The sequence below is a fragment of the Malaclemys terrapin genome, chromosome 11, assembly GCF_027887155.1.
Source record: "Malaclemys terrapin pileata isolate rMalTer1 chromosome 11, rMalTer1.hap1, whole genome shotgun sequence".
NCBI lineage: Eukaryota > Metazoa > Chordata > Testudines > Emydidae > Malaclemys > Malaclemys terrapin.
The window spans coordinates 70054677-70077939 of record NC_071515.1 but is presented as its reverse complement, the minus strand read 5'-3'; the positions used below and the strand labels follow the sequence as shown (position 1 = coordinate 70077939).

The window sequence follows — 23263 nt, the reverse complement described above, 5'->3', positions numbered from 1 at the left end:
TTTAAAATAGATGTATTGTTATTGCCTTCATAATAAGCAGTCCCTTAAATTTGGTTTTTATAAAGTACCCAAATAAAACTATTCCTTTCCTGTGGTAGATTTTCTGTCTAAGTTCTTTTAATGTGCACATCACTGTAGTTTCTGATCACCTTTTTGAGAAAACAAAACCTTGCCTTGAATAGCAGCACTAGCTGTAATGAGTACTGGCAAATCTTTAAAAGGGGATTTTAAGGATTTAGGCCCTAATTTATATCTGCTTACAAGATTTGTTTTTCCTCTGTGGCCCAACTTCCCAATTTCTTTACTAGACAGGCATTTCTTTTTATAAGCAGCTCTTTTTTGTAAAAAAGTAATATAATATAAAATAAATGCAGTATGCCTGTTTAATGTAGGTCTTTGTATATTGAATACCAGTGATACATCTTTATAAAATACATTCTTATGGATGAAAATGCACAAGCTTTTTAAAGTACTAATGTATAGTCTGCTTCATGCAGATTATTCCTAAATGTAATGATACAATATGCTTATGACTTCTGCACTTCACAGTAAGTGGGAGAAACAGCACATTTAAATTGATTTGGTTGAACTTTTTTGTTTAATTAAAAGTTTGAGAGTATAGAATATAACTGAGCCAAAGTATAGAAGGTTGAATGCAGGCCACTGCCTAGTGGCACTTGGGCTTTGGGGAAGGATTGTGAGATGGCTATTAAATGTGGAAGCATCTCTGTGTGCTCAATCAGTGGAGCAACAGTGACATTAGAGGTCAAGGATGTCGTTTGCACTTTTTTGTGTTTGGAAGAGCACTATATATAGCTGAAACAATTTATCTTAGTATTTTTTGTAGCTATTACTGTGTAGTGCTTTACATCTTCAGGGTACTTTGGATTCATTAACTAATCTTCACAACACCACTGGGAAGCAAGTACTATCATTCCTGTATTACTGTGAGGATTTTAAGGCAGAGAGATCAAGGTCCAAAATAATTTTTGTAGAAGCTAGCATAAATGTGCAGTGGTACCTGTAGAGGAGTTCTCTGCTCCCTACACAGGTTTCTCTTCCAAGATTTGTGTGTTCACTTCCACTCCACTCCTTCCCAGAGAGCTTCAGTGGTGTCAAATTTCTTTTCCTGTGTGCCTCATATGCCCATTAGTATATACAAACATCTTTCTCATAAGCAAATAGGCCCTACACATGCAAAAACACACGCTTGATAGGTTGCAGCAACATCTTAAAACTGGTCAGATATCAGGATGGACTCATCTGATGCTGCTGGTCTGAGCAGTCAGGAGGGGAGCTGTTCCAAAACGAAAGCCAGCTACTTGGATGAGGAAGCAAACCTCATCAATCAGAATATTATGGAGGATGAGCCAGGTACCTGGGAAGGCTACTCCCATGAGAGGAATGCTATTCAGAAGGAGAAGGTATGTGTTTAGTAGTGTCTACCAGATTCAGTGGGGTGAGTAGTCAGGAGGACTGTGGAAGCGGTTAACTGAGGCCTTGGCTACAATCGTGGATTCACAGCGCTGCCGCGGCAGCGCTGTGAAGCGCAAGTGTAGTCGCGCCGCCAGCGCTGTGAGAGCTCTCTCTCGCAGCGCTGCAAGTACTCCACCTCTCCAAGGTGAATAGCTTGCAGCACTGCGAGCGAGCGTGCAGCGCTGCAGGCGCTGATTACACTGGCGCTTTACAGCGCTGCACTCGCTGCGCTCAGGGTGGGTGTTTTTTCACACCCCTGAGCACAGCAAGTGCAGCGCTGTGAATTGCCAGTGTAGCCAAGGCCTAAGTGATGTTTGGTGGCCTGTTTTTGAAAATTTAGTCCCAAGCTGTTTGGCCAACCCAACACCAGGGAATTGATGTCAGAGCTGGAGTTAAAACTCTGGAGCTCCTGGACTTCCGCTGAGTTCACTAGACTGGTTCCTGACATGTTTAAGGGGAAGTTATTAGGTACGATTATTCTCCCTAAAGTGAAGTGGAAGAAAGAGGCCCTTAAGATCTCAGTAGAGGAACTGAGCAAATCTTTGTTGGCAATTTCAAAAGTCAGAAAATGTTTTTGGTCTAACAAAACGTGTTTTTTTGGTGATTTTTTTTTTTTTTTTTTGACAAAATGGTCAAAATCTCAACTTTTTTATTTTAATGTTTTTGCATTTTAAAAAATAAAATAAAAGTAAATTTTACAACAAAAAGTTGGTTCATATAAAAAATGAAATGTTTCATACAGAAAACATCTAAATGAAACTTGTCAAATGTTTGGATTTCTTTTAAATGAGCAATTCGACGAAACTGACATGAATTTGTGAAACATTTTTCTGTCACTGAATCTGCATTCTTTGCCGATAAAAGATTTCAGTTGAAAAATTTCACCCACTACTGTCTAAACCAACTTTCAATCAGCAGTATATGTAGCAATTTTATAGATCTCTAGCTAAAATAGGGAGGAAGATATTGAAAAAAGGGGTCAATGCAACATGGTTGTTTCCTGCATTTGCTTATAAAAGAGATTTCCTACAAAATTGCTTAGAGACCTTTAATATTGATATTAAAAATCAATGACTAGTTCATGTTTTCTTTAATCAGCAGTAGTTTATGTTCAGGCTGCTATTCAAAAGGCTTTTCTTCCTTTTATACAGCATGGCTTTTGCTTTCTGTTATTAGTGTGGGAGGGGGTGGTTTAAGATATTTTCAGCAGAATTGACATGAAAGCATATTTGGAAACATATATAAGAATGATAACTGATTACAATACACCTGAAGAAAGCTTGACTTTTCTTTTAATAAATTTTAATATACATTATTTAAATTATACTAAGTTAAATTCTTCATTGAGTTCCAAAGACAGTTTTGTATACACACTTAACTCTAAAATATGTTTCCATTGTCTGTGCTAGAATAGTGATGTCAAGGCTGATTCCCCACTCTGGCACTTTGAGTGCAGAAGGTGGGGGCCCGCAAGGATTCTAAAAATTAATATTGGCCACTCCAGGCTTGTATTAAATTCCCAAGGTTACAGCTTCTTTCTGACCTTGGATGGGTAGATGCTGCCACCAAGTGCAAAAAACCTGTTGGGACCCAGGAAGGCGCACTTGGGAATTCCTCCCTGTGGGGTACGCTCAAGCCCTTTCACCACCACCCCCTCCAGGGAAGAGCTGAGAAAGAAAACAAAGGAAATCAGCTGTTGCCACCAGGTAATTAAACAACATACGCACACCACTTAGGACACAAAAATTCAATCTTGTTCTTAAAAAAGGTACATTTTATTAAAAACAAAAAAAGAAAAAATACATTTGGAACTTAATAACTTTCTTGAGGTCCAGCTTAAAGGTTACAAGCAAAACAAAAGCATTTGGGGGTTATCACAGAGGAGTCCACGAGCCAATAAGAAATAAAAGAAATAACCCTAATCGCATCTTCCTAGACATTCCTGATTTACTTACATATCTCGGGTTTCAGATAAGTAGTTCTAGGTATGATCGGATGATTTCCATACCTGGCTTAAAGCTTCTTATAGCATTGCTGCTATGTGTCTCCTTTATCCAGAGAACAACAGACAGACAGACAAAGGGCATTTTTTCCCCCCAATTTTAAAAAGTTCTAGCCCTCCCATTGTGATGTGAATTAAAACTTTCAGCAAGTAAGAAAACATCTCTCTACCCAAATATAGGCCATAATATTGAAGAAACAAGCACAGTGAGAGAGGCTAGAAAATTATTTATGCACAAAGGATAAAATGATAAGACAGTAATTTCTTTACCATAAATAGCATATATTTGATGTGAATAAAGCAGCATGGCCCAGTGGATGATAGAGTTGCTAGGGCCTCTGAAGAACTAGATTTTTATTCCTAGCTTTGGCATTAACCTGCTATGGGACTTTGAGCAAATTATGTCATCTCTCTGTCCCTTGTTTTTTCCTATCTGTAATATTGGAGATAAAGACACTTGCCTTCCTTAAAGTAGTTTGAGATCTATAGATGAAAAGTGCTTTGTAAAGGGTAAGTTGCTTTTTATTGTTGATAATCATAATAATAAAGTACAGCAGCAAATGTGTGGCAAAGTCAGTTTGGATCTGAAGTGAGGAACATTTCAAGAATATACCTATAAATGTTAACAGATCCTAAAACTCATCAGTATAAAGTCTCCGTTATTTCATGATCTCTACTCTTTAGCTGAAGGATCACTTACCTGTTCATACAATTTTTAGCTCCTCAAAGTTTGTACTTCAGCTTTAACCACAAGTTTCACTTGCTTTTCTTTTGGGAAATGTTTGGAGCAAATCCAATTTGATCAGATTTCCAGTCACTTTCATAACTATATCAAGATCTAAGAATTTGCTAAGCACACACAGGAATGAAAATTCATCCAATTAACTACTGTATATACTCATTCATAAGCTGAATATTTTTAGTAAAAAAGGGAAGCACCAGAGAAGAGGTTCGGCTTATGAATGGGTATAGAGAGGGAGAGGTGGGACACAGCCCCTCCCCCCAACAGAGGCAGCACAGCCAGCAGAGCCAGAAGGGAAGAGGCGGGGTCAGAGTCTCTGCTTCTGGCCACGCTGCCCTCCCCAGCCTCCAAAGCAGCTGCAGCTCTGGGGCTGGCAGGCTGCAGCCGTGCCGCTCGGCCCTGCCCCCCAGAGCAGGCTGTTGTCGCGTTGCCCGGCCCGCCGGAGCAGGCTGCAGGCGTGATGCCCAGCCTGCCGTAGCAGCTCCAGCCAGGCCAGAGACATCCTCCCCTGGCCCTCCCCAGATAAGGTGGGAAGAGATGGGATGGGGAGAGTGTGGGGGTCCTGGGCTAGGGGTGGGGTCATGTGGAGGATGGTCACAGGGGTTACTCTCCTGGCCCCCAGCTTCTCCCCCCAAAAAATTTCCCCACCAGCTGCTGTCCCGGCTCATCAGGGTAAGCAGCTGGCGCGCCGGGACACTGTTTACTTAGGTTTACTTCCATGCCTGTGGACGCTCGAGGTAAACAAACCATCTTGGCCCGCCAGCGGCTTATCCTGATGGCCCGGGAGCCAAAGTTTGCTGACCCCTGAATTGTAGGGTTGGCTTATGAACGGGTCATAAAAATTTTCCATTTTTACTTATCCATCTTGGGTGGGTCGGCTTAAAAACGAACTGGCTTATGGTCAAATATATACGGTATATTAATGTTATAAATGTACTTTAAAGGGAAATCCTTCCTTTTTATCTTTGCTTTCGTTAAGCAAATTACAATAAAAGTTATGTTGCTTCACAATGGGTCACACTTCTTACAGAAAAGTTAAAGCTGGCTACTTCCTTTATGGTTCTTATCCTTGCTCATGATAGGAATGAAGTTATAAGGAAGTTTTGCTGTTCTACTTTAATAAACTGATTAAAGCTGTGGCAGGATCTGATTTTAGGGCAGAATTTCTCTCATTCAATACATTTTCAGAGTTCAGTAAAATTGACAAAATAGACATCTAGGTGAGGCACCAGCCTATCATCTTAGCACTTGGATTCTAGCATGATTGCCAAATTAGAAACACCTCAGATCTCTAAAGACCTGTTTAAATTCCGTGTTGAGTCCCAAGTGAAAATGAGTTTAGAGCTACCCTCCTCATTGTTTATCCATAGAAAACCTCTACATGACTTGGCACAGTTTTTCTGCTCCTAAGAGGCCCATTACTGGAATAACCAGGGTACTGGAGGTCAGGATATATTACTCCTGAGGGAATCCTGTGTCAAAAAATTAAAAATTCTGCATCAGAAAAGTAAAAATTACGTGCACAATATTTTAAAATTCTGCAACGTTCTGCAAATATTATTTGTCAATAAATAAATGTGGCTCCAGCATGGCAGTGGGGAGCACAGGCCACTGGCTGCATTGAGGTGGGAGATCACCCTGAAGTCCCCACCTCCCCAGCTATAGGGACTCAGCAGTGAGGCTGCACCTGACCCTGACACAGTGCAAGGGCTGGGCCTGCCCCAGAAATACCTCAGGGCCCTGCTGCTCTGCGCCATGCGCATCAGGTGTGGGTAGGCAGGCTCTGCCCAGCAGGATCCAGGTGTGGGGTGAGAGATTTCCGTGTGGGGTAATCTGGGTGCGGGTGGCTCAGTGGGAGATCTGGATGCACAGAGGCGTGTTGGGGGGTTTCAGGTGCAGGGGCAATAGGACTCTGCAAAGGATCCAGGTGAAGGTGGTTGGGGATCAGTGGGGGGGGTCTGGGTGTGGGGAGATGGGGCTCAGTGGGGGGAGTCTGGGTGATGAGGGAGTGGGGCTTGATGGGGTGGGGATCCAGGTGCAGCTGGTTGGGGCTCAGTGGGGTGGAGGTCTGTGTGTGGGAGGCTCATTGGGGGGATCAGGGTTTAGGGGGGTAGAGCATGTCAGGGTGAGTGTTCAATGAGCCTGCTTAATGGGGGAACCCCCGCTGCTGCCGAGGAGACGCCGCATACCAGGCTCCAGCTTCCCCCCATGATTCCCCTATCCCCTTTTCTTCCTCATCTCATTCCCCTCCCCTCACTCACACATTCCCTTTCTCCTGCCCTATTCCACTCCCCCTTTCATCCTCCCTGCCTCTTCCCCCCTTTCCCTCAGTTTCAATATCTTGCTACTTTGTGTTGCTGATAATACCTATGGATATAAATACTAACACTTTCTAAGAATTGGTATGTAATGCCAGTAAATAAAACAGAAAATATCATATTGCCTCTATATAAATCCATGGAGTACCCACATCTTGAAAACTGTGTGCAGATATGGTTGCGCATCTCAAAAAAAATATGTGAGAATTGGAAAAGGTTCAGAAAAGGGCAACAAAAATAATTAGGCGCATGGAACGGCTGCTATATAAGGAGAGATTAAGAAGACTGAGACTTTTCAGAGACGACTGGGGGGTATGATAGAGATCTGTAAAATTATGACTGGTGTGAAGAAAGTAAATAAGGAAGTGTTATTTACTCCTTCTCATAACACAAGAACTAGGGGTCACCAAATGAAATTAATAGGCACCAGGCTTAAAACAAAGAAAAGGAAGTATTTTTTCACACAGCATAGAGTCAACCTGTAGAACTCTTTGTCAGAGGATGTTGAGAAGGCCAATGCTATAACAGGGTTCAAAAAAGAACTAGAAGAATTAATGGAGGATAGGTCCATCAGTGGCTATTAGCTAGGATGGCCAGGGATGGTATCCCTAGCCTCTTTGCCAGAAGCTGGGAATGGGTGACAGGTTGGCTCACTTGCTGATTACCTGTTCTGTTCATTCCCTCTGGGGCACCTGGCATTGGCCAGTGTCGGAAGACAGGATACTGGGCTAGATGGACCTTTGGTCTGACTCAGTATGGCCATTCTTACATTAGTATGTTAGTTAATAGCTGCTTAATATACACAGAGATCTATATAGATCCTAAAAATACCAAGTACTCTATCACAGTTGCTTTAAAAAACCCCAATTCTATTATTTCATAATGACTAGAGCTTGCTAATGTAAGTGTCTTGAGCACATGTCTTAGCACACTGCTCTTTTCCCAGTTAATTACTTTTCACAGGAAAGGGCAAGTGCTCTTCTGATATGATATATGTCATGCAGATGAAGTACAGTTCTGGTGTGTATTTTTATCCAAGCAGACATGAATTAGTTGTTTACCCTGTTTTTGGAGCAAGAGAGTGAGGAAGAAATGTTAGCTTTTGTGCTGGTACTTGCACTTGTCTACATTCTGCACCATTGATGGTAGTCAGAGTTTCTTAATTAAAAAAGCATTTAGTGTAATTTTAACATCAGTTCTTTTAAACTATAAAAGAAATCATGGGACTCTTTAATGATCATGCAGTCTGAAGTCCTGTTACGAGAAGTAAATGGACTCCATTTAATAGCTGGCACTCACTCTGCCATAATAGCTTTGTCACCCCTTGAGCTGGTATTTTAGGTACTGTACTCACTACAGTAGGTTAAATAAAAGGCCAAACCCACTTCTGGACTACCATTTATCTGACTTCTTCCAATAAATTTTTCTTGCACTGTATATTTTATTTATGACTTTCTATGTAGTTGACCAAATTGGATTTGTTACTTTTAAACACTGAATTGATGCAGTAAAATTATTTATTATATTTACAGCACTCAGGCATTTTAGATGCTTTATACTACCATAACATGGAAATGTTGTCATTAAAGTGTGGTTACAGTTAGAGACGTGATTATACATATATTATTGGAGGCTTCCAGATTTTTAATACTGTCATTTCCACATCCATTTTTTCTTAGTTCACAAGTTAAAAGATATATTTTCTTACTGCAAATCCTGTAAATTCATCCTGGGATCTACAACACGCCCTGTTCTTTCTGCCTTTAACATTGATCCAGTTGCTTTGGCTTTTTTAATATTTTTTTAGATTTTAAAGTGCATGTGTTTTATAATATGTTATATTTTAAGTGTTTATGCAGTGTCCCAAGAGCTTTGTGATTGAAGAGGGTATATATAAATATGATCTATAACAAAGGCTATGTTTTAGTCACGGGTATTTTTAGTAAAAGTCATGGACAGGTCACGGGCAGTAAACAAAAATTCATGGTCCGTGACCTGTCCATGACTTCTACCGTACACCTGACTAAAACTAGGTCACCGCGGGGGCTCTGGAGCAGGGGGTGGCCTGGGGGAGCCACTGCTGCTGGAGGAAGAAGTGGGAGGCTGACGGGGCTGGCAGGCTCCCTACCCGGCTCCACGCAGCTCCTGGAAGCAGCCGGCATGTCCCTGCGGCCCCTACCTAGACGGATTTGGAGGAGCGACAAGGGGGGGGCTCCGCGTGCTGCCCCTGCCCCAAGCGCCTGCTCCGCTGCTCCCATTGGCCAGGAACTGCAGCCAATAGTAGCTGCGGGGGCAGTGCCTGCAGGCAGAGGCAGTGCGCAGAGCTGCCTGGCCACGCCTCTGCCTAGGAGCCTGTCCCCCCACCCGCAGTAAATGCCACCCAGAGCCCTCACCCCCTCCCACACCCCAAGCCCAACCCCTTGCATCAGTCCTGAGCCCCCTCCCATGCCCAAACTCTTGCTGGGGGGAAAGGGGTGCGGTGGCCTGAGACTGGCCCAGCAGTGGTCGGTGCGCCTGAGCTGCTCAGATGGCCCCCAGGCCAGCCGCACCGGCCGCTGCAGAAGTCCTGGAAGTCCCGGAAAGTCACAGAATCCATGACTTCTGTGACCTCCATGACAGACTCGCAGTCTTATCTATAACTATTTTTCACAGCAGTAAAGATTCTGAAGTCAGTACAGCTGACACTTTTTGGTATTGGGTGAATGAGGCAGAGAAGAACCCACTTTGCACTTCTATGTGGTGGTTGCCAGCATATTAAAGTACTTATAATTTTCAGAGATACCAAATGATGGCATGTTGAAATACTGCAGCATTTTCCTACAGTTACTGCTGCAATGAGGGCCACGTAAGTTCCTACTTAGATAGGCCACTGGAATAGGAAAATGCAATGCTATCTACTCTGATAATGAAATACACCAGTATCTTGGCTAATGCTGTGGTGATTGAGGGTAAATGTCTTTCAAGGTGACATGCTGACTCTGCATTGCTCACTGTAATATAAAAATGTTGTGTTTGTCACTAAAGCAAACAAAAGTGACTTGGAAAACATACAGGATATAGATTAGTTGAATAAGAAGGTGCTATTTGGAAAATTCTGTAGACAACTCCATCCCACCTGGTGCTTATGAGAGGAGCTGAAGCTTTTTGCCTCCAAACTCAGGGACTATCTTAGTTACTTTACCATGCCATCCTTTTCTCCAGCAGAATCAGCATTAGGACCTTTTGTAATTTCATAGGAACTCGCTATAGCAAACTCATTCGGTCCTCTGCTGGAGCTGTACAGCTTGTCCTGGAGCAAACCTGATTATATTAGAGCCTCCCAAGTCATGTAGCTTGTGCCTTAGTGTTCAACACTGGTGCTCACTATTCAGTTAGCAATGATTGATTTCTTTTCCATCTGAGAGTTGTTTGAGATTTAGGGCAGGTCTACATTACAAATTTACATTGGTGCAGCTGCACCACTATAGTGTGTCTGGTGAGAATGCTCTAAGCCGTCAGGAGAGAGCTCTCCCATCAGCTTAATAGCTCCACTTCAGTGAGGGGCAGTAGCAATGTAAGCGGTAGAAGCTCTCCTGCCAACATAGTGCTGTCTACACAGGAGGGCTGGGGGTCCGTTTTAAAGTTGGTATAACTATGTCACTCAAGGTGTGGATTTTTCACATCCCTGAGTGACATAGTTAGACTGAAGTAAGTGTGTAGTGTAGAACAAGCTGCACTGTAGGAACACAGTTCTCAAAGTTCATGAGAACTGGTTGGCTAAATTACAAGTATTTAAAATTTGGGGCAAAATTTCTCAAAAACTGTATGGTTAATGTATTTTCACCATCTGAAGTTCTTCCCAATAGTTACTAGTTCCTTATATATTTTCTCTTTGGAAAGTACTAGAGAATCTCACTTTAATTCTAAATAGGTGTCCCATAGATTTATCCAGCTGAATTTTGGGGGGAGAAAAGACCTGTTAGTTTCTATTCTGATATTGCAGCTTTAAAAGCCACTACCAGATCCCTTTTTGCTGGTATCAAAAAAGATTAAAATAGTTAGCTACAAATTAGAAAACTGAATCATTGATGGCTGCTTATTTAACAGGGATTAAAGCAAGAGGCTGTGCTACTGGATGGAACCAGGACTTGTGCGAGAGATTTACTAACTTCAAAATATCAATGAGAGCTTGCAGCAGATTCTGTGGATATCATGGCAGCGGAATTACTCATTCAATTTCAGATACAAGTGCCTGTTGGCATCAGGATACTAAATTTTGTTCTCACTCTTTGAGAACTCTGAACTTATCTTGGAACAGTTCCTCTGACTTTCATCCTCCAGCTGGTTATAAAAGAATTTACAGGAGCTGGAAAAGCTTTTACGGTTTCTCATAGAGAGAGAGAGAGACAGTGACATCCAGGCCTTTTAAAAACATAGAGGCCAGCCTGATCAGTCCCCTTCCAAAGTTTTGCCACTATATCATATTCCTGGCAGCTTTTTCTGCTCCCCTCCTCCCTCTCCTTTTCCAGGCAAAATCCCTGGAATTTGTGTTCTGCCAAAACGTGTCTGTGTTTTGGCAGAACCACATCAAATGACTGAGCTGATGAATAGGCATTTCTACTGTATCTCCTAAGGCCTTGTTTTCTGCCTTTCATTATACCTCATATTTTGACAAATGGTGAATTTTTTTTAGCCAAGTCTCCTGCTTACTAACAACTTCTCAGCTGAGAAATTGAGCAATGGTTAATTTAAGATGATGTACAGCTTTCTCAATTCTCCACTTTCCATGATGGATTTTTTAATGTAGTATAGTTTCAGTTTTCATATATCATCCTTCTGCTACAGCACAGTGTAAAGATACTTTAAAATTTGAAATCTTTTCCTAGCAATTGGGTGACTTTTTGCATCCCAAGGATGTTTCTTTTCATATCACCGGAGCTCTTACAGAACCGCCAAGAAATGTTTTAGACCTTTTATTTGTTCTTTTCAGTCTCAATATTTCTTCTAGCTAATTCTTTCCCTTACATATTTGCTTTTCCTTTGATAGGTCTCTTCATGTCACTGAGGCTCCAGTTCAGAAAACCGTCATTATTCAGGACTGCTCTTAAACACGACTAAGTCCCATTGAAATCAGTGCTTTCTTGATTTGGATCCTTAGAGTTATTGAATGAAAAGAAAAATGTTTTATTTCTGCATAGCTTTAGAAAATCTAGATTTCCTAGCTAAAATATCTATACTAGCATGAAACTGGAAGAAGTGCGGTGACATTAGAAGTCACAGAACAAAATACCCCAGCCAATTAAAGAAATTGCCATATTCTAATATTATGCATCTGGGATGAAAAATAAGAGTCCTGCAATGACAAATAACCTACTCTTTCAACTAGAGCAGGCTTTCTCAAACTGGAGGTCGGGGCCCCTCAGGGGGTTGCGAGGTTATTACCTGGGGGGTCGTGAGCTGTCTGCCTCCACCCCAAACCCTGTTTTGCTTCCAGCATTTATAATGATGCTAAATATACAAAAAAGTGTTTTAATTTATAAGGGGGGTTCGCACTCAGAGGCTTGCTATGTGAAAGGGGTCACCAGTACAAAAGTTTGAAAACCACTGAACAAGAGGCTAATCCTGCAGTGCCTTGGTATCTGGTAGATCATTAGTAGTATTTGTCTGGAAAGTGAAAACAAAAATTAGTTCTGACCTTTGGAACTGAGAGTCAAAATGTTAATTTCCAGTTCATTTCTGATTCAGTTAAGTAATTGTTTCTGCTCTAATTGAGTATAAAACAGTTATTGTTCACTTTGGAGGTAACTCAACCTAGATGTCTCTTTGCATAAATATTTTTTCCAATGTTTTCTGATATTTGGCAAACATACTCCAAATCACTCAGTGTGTCTTCAGGAATTCAGTTGGTATTCAAATAAAAATTGCTGAAATGATCAAACCAAAAATAAATGCTGACTGCTAACAGAGAGACATTATACACTATATGATGCACAGAGGTAAAAATAGGTCTGATTCTCCTTTGTCTTCCAGTTACTTAAGCATTAATATCCTGGGCATCTTTTGTTTGAAATATGATAGCAAAATGCTACTATGAAACTAACCCACTGTTTTTGTTTTTTGTTGTAGCTACACTATACACATCCTGTATCTTGCTCGGAGTATTCCTGAATAGTAGCATACCTATATTCTTTGAGCTTTTTGTGGAGACAGTCTACCCTGTTCCAGAAGGAATTACGTGTGGTGTTGTCACCTTTTTGAGTAACATGTTTATGGGAGTGCTTTTGTTTTTTCTCACATTTTACCATACAGGTAAGAAATATGAGCTATTTACTAAATGTAATTCTCTGTGAAGACATTCTATAAGGGGTCTATTTTGGCACCAGTGGGAGGAGGATTTACATACCAAACTCCCATTAATGCTAATTCTGTGCATAAATCTCCTGCACATCAGTGGGAGAAAAGGCCTGTAATTGTTTGTCTTTACATGCATGCCAATCGAAGAATGAAATCCTTTAGTTAGAAAACAGATATCCAGACTTTGCTTAGAACTCTCCGCAGCAGGAAGCTATTGAGATAAACATGATGGCTGGATTTTTACAAAGAACTGGATAATGTTCTGGCCATTAATAACATTTGTAGCTATGCTAGATAAAATAACAATAAAGCTAATCCAATCTCATGCTTCAGGGTATAAACTGCTCGCCGGTGGTGGGCAGAAAAGAATTTCCCCTCCGTTCTCGCAATGTTTATCATTGAACACCTGGTTGGGTGAATTATTGATGGTGGGAGAGAGTTACCTTCACAAGATATTGGCCACTGCTCTGAGTCAGAATATGGCAATAGATGATGTGTAGTGGTCTAATATGCTAAGGTAGTCCGTTGTGTTGATATTTCCAACAAATGCTTTATAGATCCTTTATTATTTTCATCTCTTGTGTATTATTTATTTGTTCACATAATGTGTCCTTGTAATTTTGAGTGGTATATCTTGCAGGTTATATTTGCATTTAGATACGAGTTACTCTGGTAACAATATGAAAATCTAGATAAGTTTAGAATAAAACCCTGCAACCTCACTAATTCTTCTTTTTAAAGTTACAAATTGCTATTTTTATATGTAGAAATCAGCAAGGTTAATTTTTCTTTCTTGGTACAAGAAGAATACTTTCAACCAAAATGTTTGTAGTTTACTTTGTAAATATAAAACCTTATATGAATTCTAAGTTTAATTGTCAAGACATCTCTTAATTAAAATGTTCCCAGCCAAGAGGAAAGTGGTAAACTTCACAGTAAACTGTATTTTGAAATTAAAAATATTAAATTATTGGCCAGACTCAGATGTCTCAGCATAGTCTCTGGTTTTCTACCTACAATTAATTGTGAAAAGGAATAACTATACATTCATTTTACCTTCTAACTATTATTTTGTAGGTGCAAGCTGATAGAAATTTAAACTATCATTTGTGGCCTGGAAATTAAAAGCCAGTTTTTCAAACATGGGACTGTATCTACCAGTTAAAAGTGATTTGATGTTTGTTTAGGAAACTCTTTCAAATTGCAATGATTTAATCAAATCTATATTGAGAATAGTAGTGGATGTGAACTGATTTAACACAAATACGATTGTTTCCAATATTCACAAATGAGTTGGCAAGATGAAAGAAAACAAATTTGAAATATTTTCAGTGTACTTCTAAATGAGAGTGAAAGTCCAGTGTTGTGAATTCATTTTCCATTGAGTGTTAGGATATAGTACATTGTACCAAATCAATGGGTCTGAGGTCATTTTACTAAAAATAATTATTATAGTATTCTACAGTAATACCTCAAAACATGGCAGTAACATGTTGGATAAATCACAGTTTTGGACCATTATTTAGAATACTCTAGTACTTTTTTCCATAAAGAATGTCAATAAATACACGTGAATGCAAACATGGAAAAAAGCATAAGCTGTAGTCTTTTTTGCCAAAGGAAGAAGCAGTGAGTTACACTGTCCTCTTCAAGATAATGCATTCTCAATGATGCAGTGTCTCAAATTATTAAAAGTGTGATCATTTATCTGATCTCTAAGGGTTGATCAACGTCCATTTGATTAAATTACTGGCTATGTTACCAAAACAAAAATCCATTGAAAATGGAAAATGATTTTGTAATAAAAATGCTTCCTTTTTAAAATCAGTCTTTTCTCCTTTGATTTTCATACATCTTTTACTATCATTCCAACTGAAGTGCAGTAGAATTCTAGGCCTCTCTGTCTCACTTTCAAATCATATGATCAGTCACTAGTTTTCATTCTGATGTCTCCCCTCTCCTCATATTCTGATATTAGTGTCCCAATTATCAAGGCTATTGGGGAGCCAGTCCTTAGAGTTTTCTAGTAGACTGAAGATTCTGATCCAGATTATTAGAATGTGAGATTTAAGACTTTAGAATCCCTTATCTAACTTCTTAGCACTGTATTCTAGTATCAAAAGCCCAGTCTCTGCATATTGTTTCATGTTTTCTTCAGTGTTCTATTTTTTTTAAACTTTGGACTTTTTATGATGTGTTAGCATGAATTGACTAGTGCTCTACTGATTTTTGTAGTACAAAAAGAGAAAGTTTAAAATAGGTCATAAAATTCTCAGCCTTTTTAGATGTTTGGTTTAGATTATATTCAGTCTAGTTAAGCACAAGTATAGTTTTCTGAGGAAAATGTTAGAGAGGCATGTTTCTGATAACTTCTGGGCATACAGCAGTCCTACTTAAACCAGCGAAGAGTTTTACTGGGGCACGTCTAAGTTTACTACAATAATAGAGACAGGGTTTTTAGGGGGTGGGGTTTGTACTACCATTTTCTGGGGTTTGGTTTCTCGAGCTTTCTGATGTTGTGTTTTTGAATTCCAGAACACACATTGTGCTTTACCTTTAGCCATATGAATTATGGATTAAACTAAGCAGCATTGCTGGAGCCTTTAATATGATTGCTAAACCTTAAGAGAGCATTTAGAATTCTGTAGAAATATTGAATGAGGCAAAAGACCATCTCCAGTAAAACTGATGCTTCTTCAGTAACTTATGTCAGAGACAAAATACTAAAACAAAAGGAATTGCTATGCCTTTGCTTTCTGATTAAAATGGCTAAACTAATAATTAAATATTGATCAATGGGGAGGATTCTTCAAACCTACAAGACACACGCTCTTAAGAGCTCTTACCCGTTACATTTAATGGTTACAAAGAGGTCTCTTGAGAGTTTGTTCTGGGACCTTTATAACTTGGATAGTTTTACTGCAGAAAAGTTTCTGTTGAGAAACTATCTTTCCATGTCCAAACTGTATAGCTGAACTAATGCATAATCAAAGTGCTGTTTATTATCCTTTTCATATTTTAGCCAGTAGAAATCTAAGGGCTTGGGTACACTAACAACCAGACCATGGCATGATAGGGTGTGAAACTATCCAGCTCTAGCTGGGTATATCCTGCCATGTGTTAACAGTTTGCTAGAGCACTTTGAGCTAGTTCTGTTTCAGAGAGGACTAGATCAAAGTGCTCTAATTAATGGTTAACGTGTCACCATGGTGTATGTGAATAGTTAGACTATCGCAGTTTTCCATGGTGTATGTAATCGTTTGTGTAGACAAGTCCTGCGAAACAATAAGACTGCTATTTAAGGTTGATTTTCTTTTCCCTACTGTCATCACTGAAAAAGTTTGCAGATGACTCAAAAATTGTGGGAGTGGCAAATAATGAAGAGGACAGAGATCACTGATTCAGAGCAATCTGGATCACTTGGTAAACTGGGCGGAAGCAAATAATATGTGTTGTAATATGGCTAAATGTAAACGTATACATCTAGGAACAAAGAATGTAGGCCATACTTGGAGGGATGGGGGGGGGGTCTCTGTTCTAGGAAGCAGTGACTCTCAAAAAGATATGATGGATCATGTCATGGTGGATAAGCTGAACATGAGCTCCCAGTGTGATGTGGCCCAGAGAGCAAATGCGATCTTGGGCTGTACAAACAAGAGAATCTTTAGTAGGAGTAGAGAGGTTATTTTAACTCTGTATTTGGCACTGCTGTGACCACTGCTGGAGTACTGTGTCCAGTTCTGGTTTCCACAGTTCAAGAAAGATGTTGATAAATTGGAGAGGGTTCAGAGGAGAGCCATGAGAATGATTAAAGGATTAGAAAACATGCTTTATAGCGATAAACTCAAGGAGCTCAATCCATTTAGCTTAACAAGGAGAAGGTTATGAGGTGACTTGATTACAGTCTACAAGTATCTACATGGGGAACAAATATTTAATAATGGCCTCTTCAGTGTAGCAGAGAAAAGCATAACATGATCCAATGGCTGGAAGTTAAAGCCACACAAATTCAGACTGGAAATAAGGCATACATTTTTAACAGTGAGAGTAATTAACCATTGGAACAATTTACCAAGGGTCATAGTGAATTCTCCATCACTGACTGTTTTTAAATCAATATTGGTTCTTTGAGTGATGGTCCCTATAGTATTCCACTCAGGGTTATACGCATGCACTCAGAGCCAGAGCTTTTCAAAATCCACTGGTCCACAGGTGCCCTTGCTCCACCTCGTGGTTTCGACTGAAGTGATAAAGGGTCAGGCAGACCGACCACGGCCTCAGTTCCTTCTCACCACCGCATGGTCGGACTCAGAGACTCTTGTCTCTTTCCTAATTTCAGGAGAAAAGACTGTTTTATTCTTGTATAGTTAGTGTTTTGTTATTTTTGTAATAGTTTTAGTGGTAGTTTAGGATTTTAAGGATTTTGGGATGCCGTTTTTGCCGGTTTCCTGCCCTCTTCCCCATCAGCACCCACACCTGGGTACTGGATTATGTCGAAGATGCCAGGGTTCAAGATCTGCACTTCCTGCCCTTGCTCATTTCCCATCAGTGACTAGCACCAACACTGCCTTTGCTGCTTGGCGAAGCCCATGTCGCATCCAGGTGCAGTATTTGTCTCTCCTTCCTGCCCATACGCAGGAAGGCCGGGCTCTCCATCTCAAGAAACACCTCACAGCTGTCGCCATGAGGCCGCGGTTGGATCCAGGCTGGGGAACCCCTCTCTCCCTGTATATTGACCTGAGTATCAAGGAGCGCACCTCCTACTGTGGCATTCCAGTCCGGTTCCGCTGGTACCAGCACCTCGGACCCCGTGCCGGGGCCTAGCCGTGAGGCAAGGAAACGTGCATAAGCATGACAGTAAGTCTTCCTCAAGACCCATGAAGGATGCTGCATTCTCCATGGGTTCTAACCATGGAGAAGTGGCGCATTCCATGGCATGTAAACACAACAAAAAGTCACATAGAACCTTGGATCCTCTAATCCCAGTTACCGAACTGCATACCCCTTCCGGATCGATACTCCCAAAGTCATGGGAGTCATTGGTTCAGAGGCAATCCTCCATTCTGGCCCTGGTTCTGGCCCCGGCTCTGTCTGTGGAGTGCATGCCACTGAAACTAGGGAAGCTCAAGTCAGCTCTTGGTCCTCATGAGCTGTTTGACATAGATGAGGTGAGGTCCCACATCTCCTGGTGCATCACCTCATCAGAGACCCCACTCCCCAGCTTTGGACTTGCTGCCTTCGGGTCATGTTCCTGAGCATTCTCCTGAGACTCACTTGGCTCCAACTGACATATGTAGGGCAGCCACATGGAGTTCAGCACATATCTTTTCTACCCATTATGCCCTAGTGCAAGACTCCACGATGCGTGCCTCATTCGGTGCGGCTGTTCTCCGTTCCACAATGCCATCTTCTTCCTTGCACCCTCCCAACTAGATACTGCTTGTCAGTCACCCTCAGTGGAATACAATAGGGACCTTCACTCGAAGAAGAAGCGAACTTCCAGTTACCTGTAACTGGAGGTTCTTTGAGGTGTGTTGTCCCTGTCTGTATTCCAATCCTGCCCTCCTTCCCCTCTGCTGGGGATCTATTCGATTTGCAGTGGAAAAGGAACTGAAGGTGCAATCAGTGTGCCCCACCCTTTATCACGTTGGTCAAAACCATGAGGCAGAGCAAGGGCGCATGCGCAGACCAATGGACACTACTACTTTGAAACTCTCCAGCTCCGGGTGCATGGCCCATGCGTATAACTCTCAGTGGAATACAGATAGGAACTACACATCTCAAAGAACCTCCATGTACAAGTAAGTAACCTCCTCATATTTTTCTAAAAGTTCTGTTCTAGGAGTTATTTTGGGGAAGTTCTGTGGCTTATGTTATACCGCAGGTCTGACTAGATGATCATAATGGTGTCTTTTGGCCTTAGAATCTATGAAAGGTGAATGAATAAGTTATTAAATTAATTAACGGTATTGAGGTTTTAAAAAAAGAAATCCATAACATCTCATAAAATGTTTCATCCACCTGTCAATCCCATGCATTGTCACTGTTTTGCTATTAGAGCAGAGCTAGCTCAAAGCCATCAGTTAAACTTTTAGTTTCCAGTATTTAAGTCCTGATTGCTTTGACGATGGAGATGTTATTTGAACTTCTGAAACTGCATTTTTTGTTTTGTTTTACAGAGTTGTCCTGGTTCAACTGGTGCCTCCCAGGATCATGTTTGCTCAGCCTACTCCTTATTCTTTGCTTCAGGGAATCCTATGATAGACTTTATCTTGATGTCGTTGTCTCAGTTTAATAGCACAGAACTGACAGAGTTTTGAGAGAGACTGGAAATCGATACGGCATTCTGCAAATTGCTTGGAATTGCACAGTTGTATGGCGGAAAAAGCAAAGAAACTACAAAATTTTAAATGTGGTTTTACCAGACTAAGAAGATATTTTTTTAAAACATCTCTTGACTTGATCTTTATTACTGACTTGAGAAACAGTGTGGTACTTCAGTTGGGAATAAGAGTATCCTAAAATACACAAGTGGACTATATCTGATGTGTATATTCTAAAGTCAGAACTGTGATATGTTATTTAAAAAACAATACTTGTAGCTATTAAGTGTACAGATTTTCTGTGCCAATTCAAACCACTTAAAGAGATGCCAAGGTACCAGTAATCTTTCCATCTTCTATCAGAATACGAATAGTGAATAACCTTTTTTAAAAAAAATCTATAACTTAAATAGGTAACACATTTAAATATTAAAAGGCCAGCAAACACATAAGCTAAAATGATATGGTTTTGCTGCACTACATTATGTTCTAATAAAGCCATTTCTGGTAAGACTTTGGTACCTGAGTTTTCAACCATATTGACTAATCTTAGCAGTCCTTGCACTGTTGTTAGAAATCTTTAACTTTCACTCCAGAACAAGTGTGCACTGAATGATGAGTGCAGTTTTAGTTACACAGTAGTTGCCACTAAAAGTCACCTTAGCTGACAGCACTGAAATTCTGCAGTTTTTCCATATGCTTAGAATAGGAAAGAACAATGGTATCTCAGATGTCTCTGTTGATAAATGTTGATGATGTAATGGCCACCACTATACTTCTCTTTCATCTCCAGTGAATACTGTGAACCCCAATTTCATGCCACTAAATAATGTAGGTGTGTATCCCCAGTAAGGTTAGTTTTAGTAGGTTTTGGGGTTTGGGCTGTAGTGCATGTGTGTTTTTAAGATTAGTTTACAATTATGGGTACTAAGTAATGTTTTTTAAATATCCAGTTCTTTAAAAGTGGCATTTTTCTGAAATGTCTTTGGACTTTGTGAGGTGCCCTTGTTAGCAGCGAAATGACACATCATGTGGAATATTTTGTTTCGTGAGTCCATGAATTTTGAAATAACCTGGGAAGTATTGTGCCAAGCAGAAAATTGTGGTCAGTCTGGCCCTTACTTGAACAGAGATACTTAAGAGACTTTGAGTAGTTTTTTAACACAATTTTAAACTGATTAGTAATTTCTGAATTCTTATAATTCATTTCAAAAATATTTACGGCATTTCCATTCTGAGTATGTTCCTGTACTCTGTGTAATGTGTGTGTGTGCGCACATGTATATATGTACAGATGTGTGTGTGTGTGTGTGTGTGTGTAATATTTATATGTTGTATATAATTATATAATATATAAATATTGTATGTAGAGTGTGTTTATAGGTTTATTTAAAAATTGTGTCTTTGGATGGTGGTATGCCACTGTTTGAACTTAAGCTATAATTTCAGTGAATGAAGTTGCACGCATATACCAACTGTGACATGAGTTTTATTTCACTGGGTGAATGTCTTTTCTTAATGTAGCTATTTGATATAGAGGGATATATACATGTTTGAGGGTGTTGGCATGTGATGTTCTGCTTCAGTGAGAAATCTGAATCAAACGCACTCCATTCCTGTGAGGGGCTCTGCTCTGCCACTCCTGAGTAATACAGCCACTGTAACTCAAAAAAATAAAAGCCGAACTGTGCACTACCCTTCAGCTATGTATCCATTTGTTCTGTCTGTTCTCTGTAGAGAGCGAATATTTTATTGACATTTTAAATTCAAAATTGTATTCATGCAGTAAAATGAAATCAGTTATTTCACATCATCTGCTTTTATTGTTTTCAGTGAAATGGGCATATTTACCATAGCAAGTATGGGATGTTGTGACCTTGTTTATTGGCTACATCAGCTATTACAAGATCAGAGTTATTCCTTGAAAGGCACTAGTCAGACAGTGGAGCTATCTGTATTGAGATATCCCAAATAAATTTAATCAGCATGTTCAAGCTGCTGAAGAAAACTGGCAAAGTACAGTTGGACATATCCTTTTACTGTCTTCACCAGCTGATTGGTACAAAGGTGTTAACCATCCAGCTTTCTTAGTTATGTTCTACTATATTTAGCAAAAGCCACCACTTTACAGTCCTTACTCAACCAGCATTCCCATTTGAGCCTGATGGAGCTTTTGCCTGAGGAAGAACTACAGGAGCAGATCCCAATTATATAAAGAAGTTCTCCCATAGGTAAGAGTCTGCTGCTATGATAAATAGAAATGAATTTTCAGACTTGAGGACTTCATCAGATCAACATATCTTTGGGTGGCAGGTGGGGGAGAATGTGTTGAAGGACAGAGGATGGGGGAAATATAAATATTGTGGCTTTGTTAGAGTTAGAATGCACTTTGACATGATCTTTAAAATAGCTCAATCTTCATTTGACTACACAAAAAGCATTCTCCCCCACTGAATCCAAGCCAGCAGCCCTTACTCAGGTAGAAATCCAGCCGAAGCCAATGAGAGTTTGCCTGACTAACGATTACCAGAGCAGGTTACCTGTTAGTATTTTTGAGTTTCTAAAGGTAAAACTTATCTTGGTTAATCAGGTCTCACTGAAAGAGACAATGGGAGGGGTTTAAATATTGCTTATATATTAATATTGAGTAGTCCCAGAAAAGATTCAGAAATGAAATATAAAATATTTGATATTTATTATTTAGCAGTAAAAAAGCACATCAGTTTTTGGAAGAGCAACTTAGTTTTAATTGTCCCTCTAATTTTCAGTGAGTACTGACATTGATTGATATCAAACACTTCTGACCATAACTGTAATTGATTTTAACAGAAAAATACTCTGAGAAAAGACAATATTCCCTGTCCCCTCTTGACTCTGAGTTACTTCCTGTAGAAATCCAGAAGAGCAATTTTTCCTAGCCCTGAGATGTGCAAAGCCACTAGAATATGGACAATCATGCTGCATTTTGTGTTATAGACTCATAGAATATCAGGGTTCGAAGGGACCTCAAGAGGTCATCTAGTCCAACTCCCTGCTCAAAGCAGGACCAATTCCCAACTAAATCATCCCAGCCAGGGCTTTGTCAAGCCGGGCCTTAAAAACCTCCAAGGAAGAAACCTCCACCACCTCCCTAGGTAACAGATTCCAGTGCTTCACCACCCTCCTAGTGAAATAGTGTTTCCTAATATCCAACCTCGACCTCCCCCACTGCAACTTGAGACCATTGCTCCTTGTTCTGTCATCTGCCACCACTGAGAACAGCTGAGCTCCATCCTCTTTGGAACCCCCCTTCAGGTAGTTGAAGGCTGCTATCAAATGCCCCCTCATTCTTCTCTTCTGGAGACTAAACAATCCCAGTTCCCTCAGCCTCTCCTCATAAGTCATGTGCTCCAGACCCCTAATCATTTTTGTTGCCCTCCACTGGACTCTTTCCAATTTTTCCACATCCTTCTTGTAGTGTGGGGCCCAAAACTGGACACAGTATTCCAGATGAGGCCTCACCAATGTCGAATAAAGGGGAACGATCACGTTCCTCGATCTGCTGACAATGCCCCTACTTATACAGCCCAAAATGCCGTTAGCCTTCTTGGCAACAAGAGCACGCTGTTGACTCATATCCAGCTTCTCGTCCACTGTGACCCCTAGGTCTTTTTCTGCAGAACTGCTACCTAGCCATTCGGTCCCTAGTCTGTAGCAGTGCATGGGATTCTTCCGTCCTAAGTGCAGGACTCTGCACTTGTCCTTGTTGAACCTCATCAGGTTTTTTTTGGCCCAATCCTCTAATTTGTCTAGGTCCTTCTGTATCCTATCCCTACCCTCCAGCGTATCTACCACTCCTCCCAGTTTAGTGTCATCTGCAAACTTGCTGAGAGTGCAGTCCACACCATCCTCCACATCATTAATAAAGATATTAAACAAAACCGGCCCCAGGACCGACCCTTGGGGCACTCCGCTTGAAACCGGCTGCCAACTAGACATGGAGCCATTGCTCACTACCCGTTGAGCCCGGCGATCTAGCCAGCTTTCTATCCACCTTACAGTCCATAAGGCTGTGCAGTTCCCCTTCCTC

The 23263-nt window shown here is 40.6% G+C and overlaps 1 protein-coding gene across 1 annotated transcript in view; it reads left to right on the top strand.

Moving 5' to 3' along the window:
• The window catches only part of SLC49A4 (solute carrier family 49 member 4), a 129836-nt gene extending 108940 nt beyond the window's left edge, over positions 1–20896 (top strand). Inside the window, exons 8-9 of the mRNA XM_054044021.1 lie at positions 12644–12826; positions 19051–20896. Of these exons, the coding sequence (XP_053899996.1) occupies positions 12644–12826; positions 19051–19166 (299 nt within the window). The 3' untranslated portion in view covers positions 19167–20896. The remainder of the gene's footprint in view (positions 1–12643; positions 12827–19050) is intronic.
• The last annotated feature ends 2367 nt before the right edge of the window (positions 20897–23263 follow it).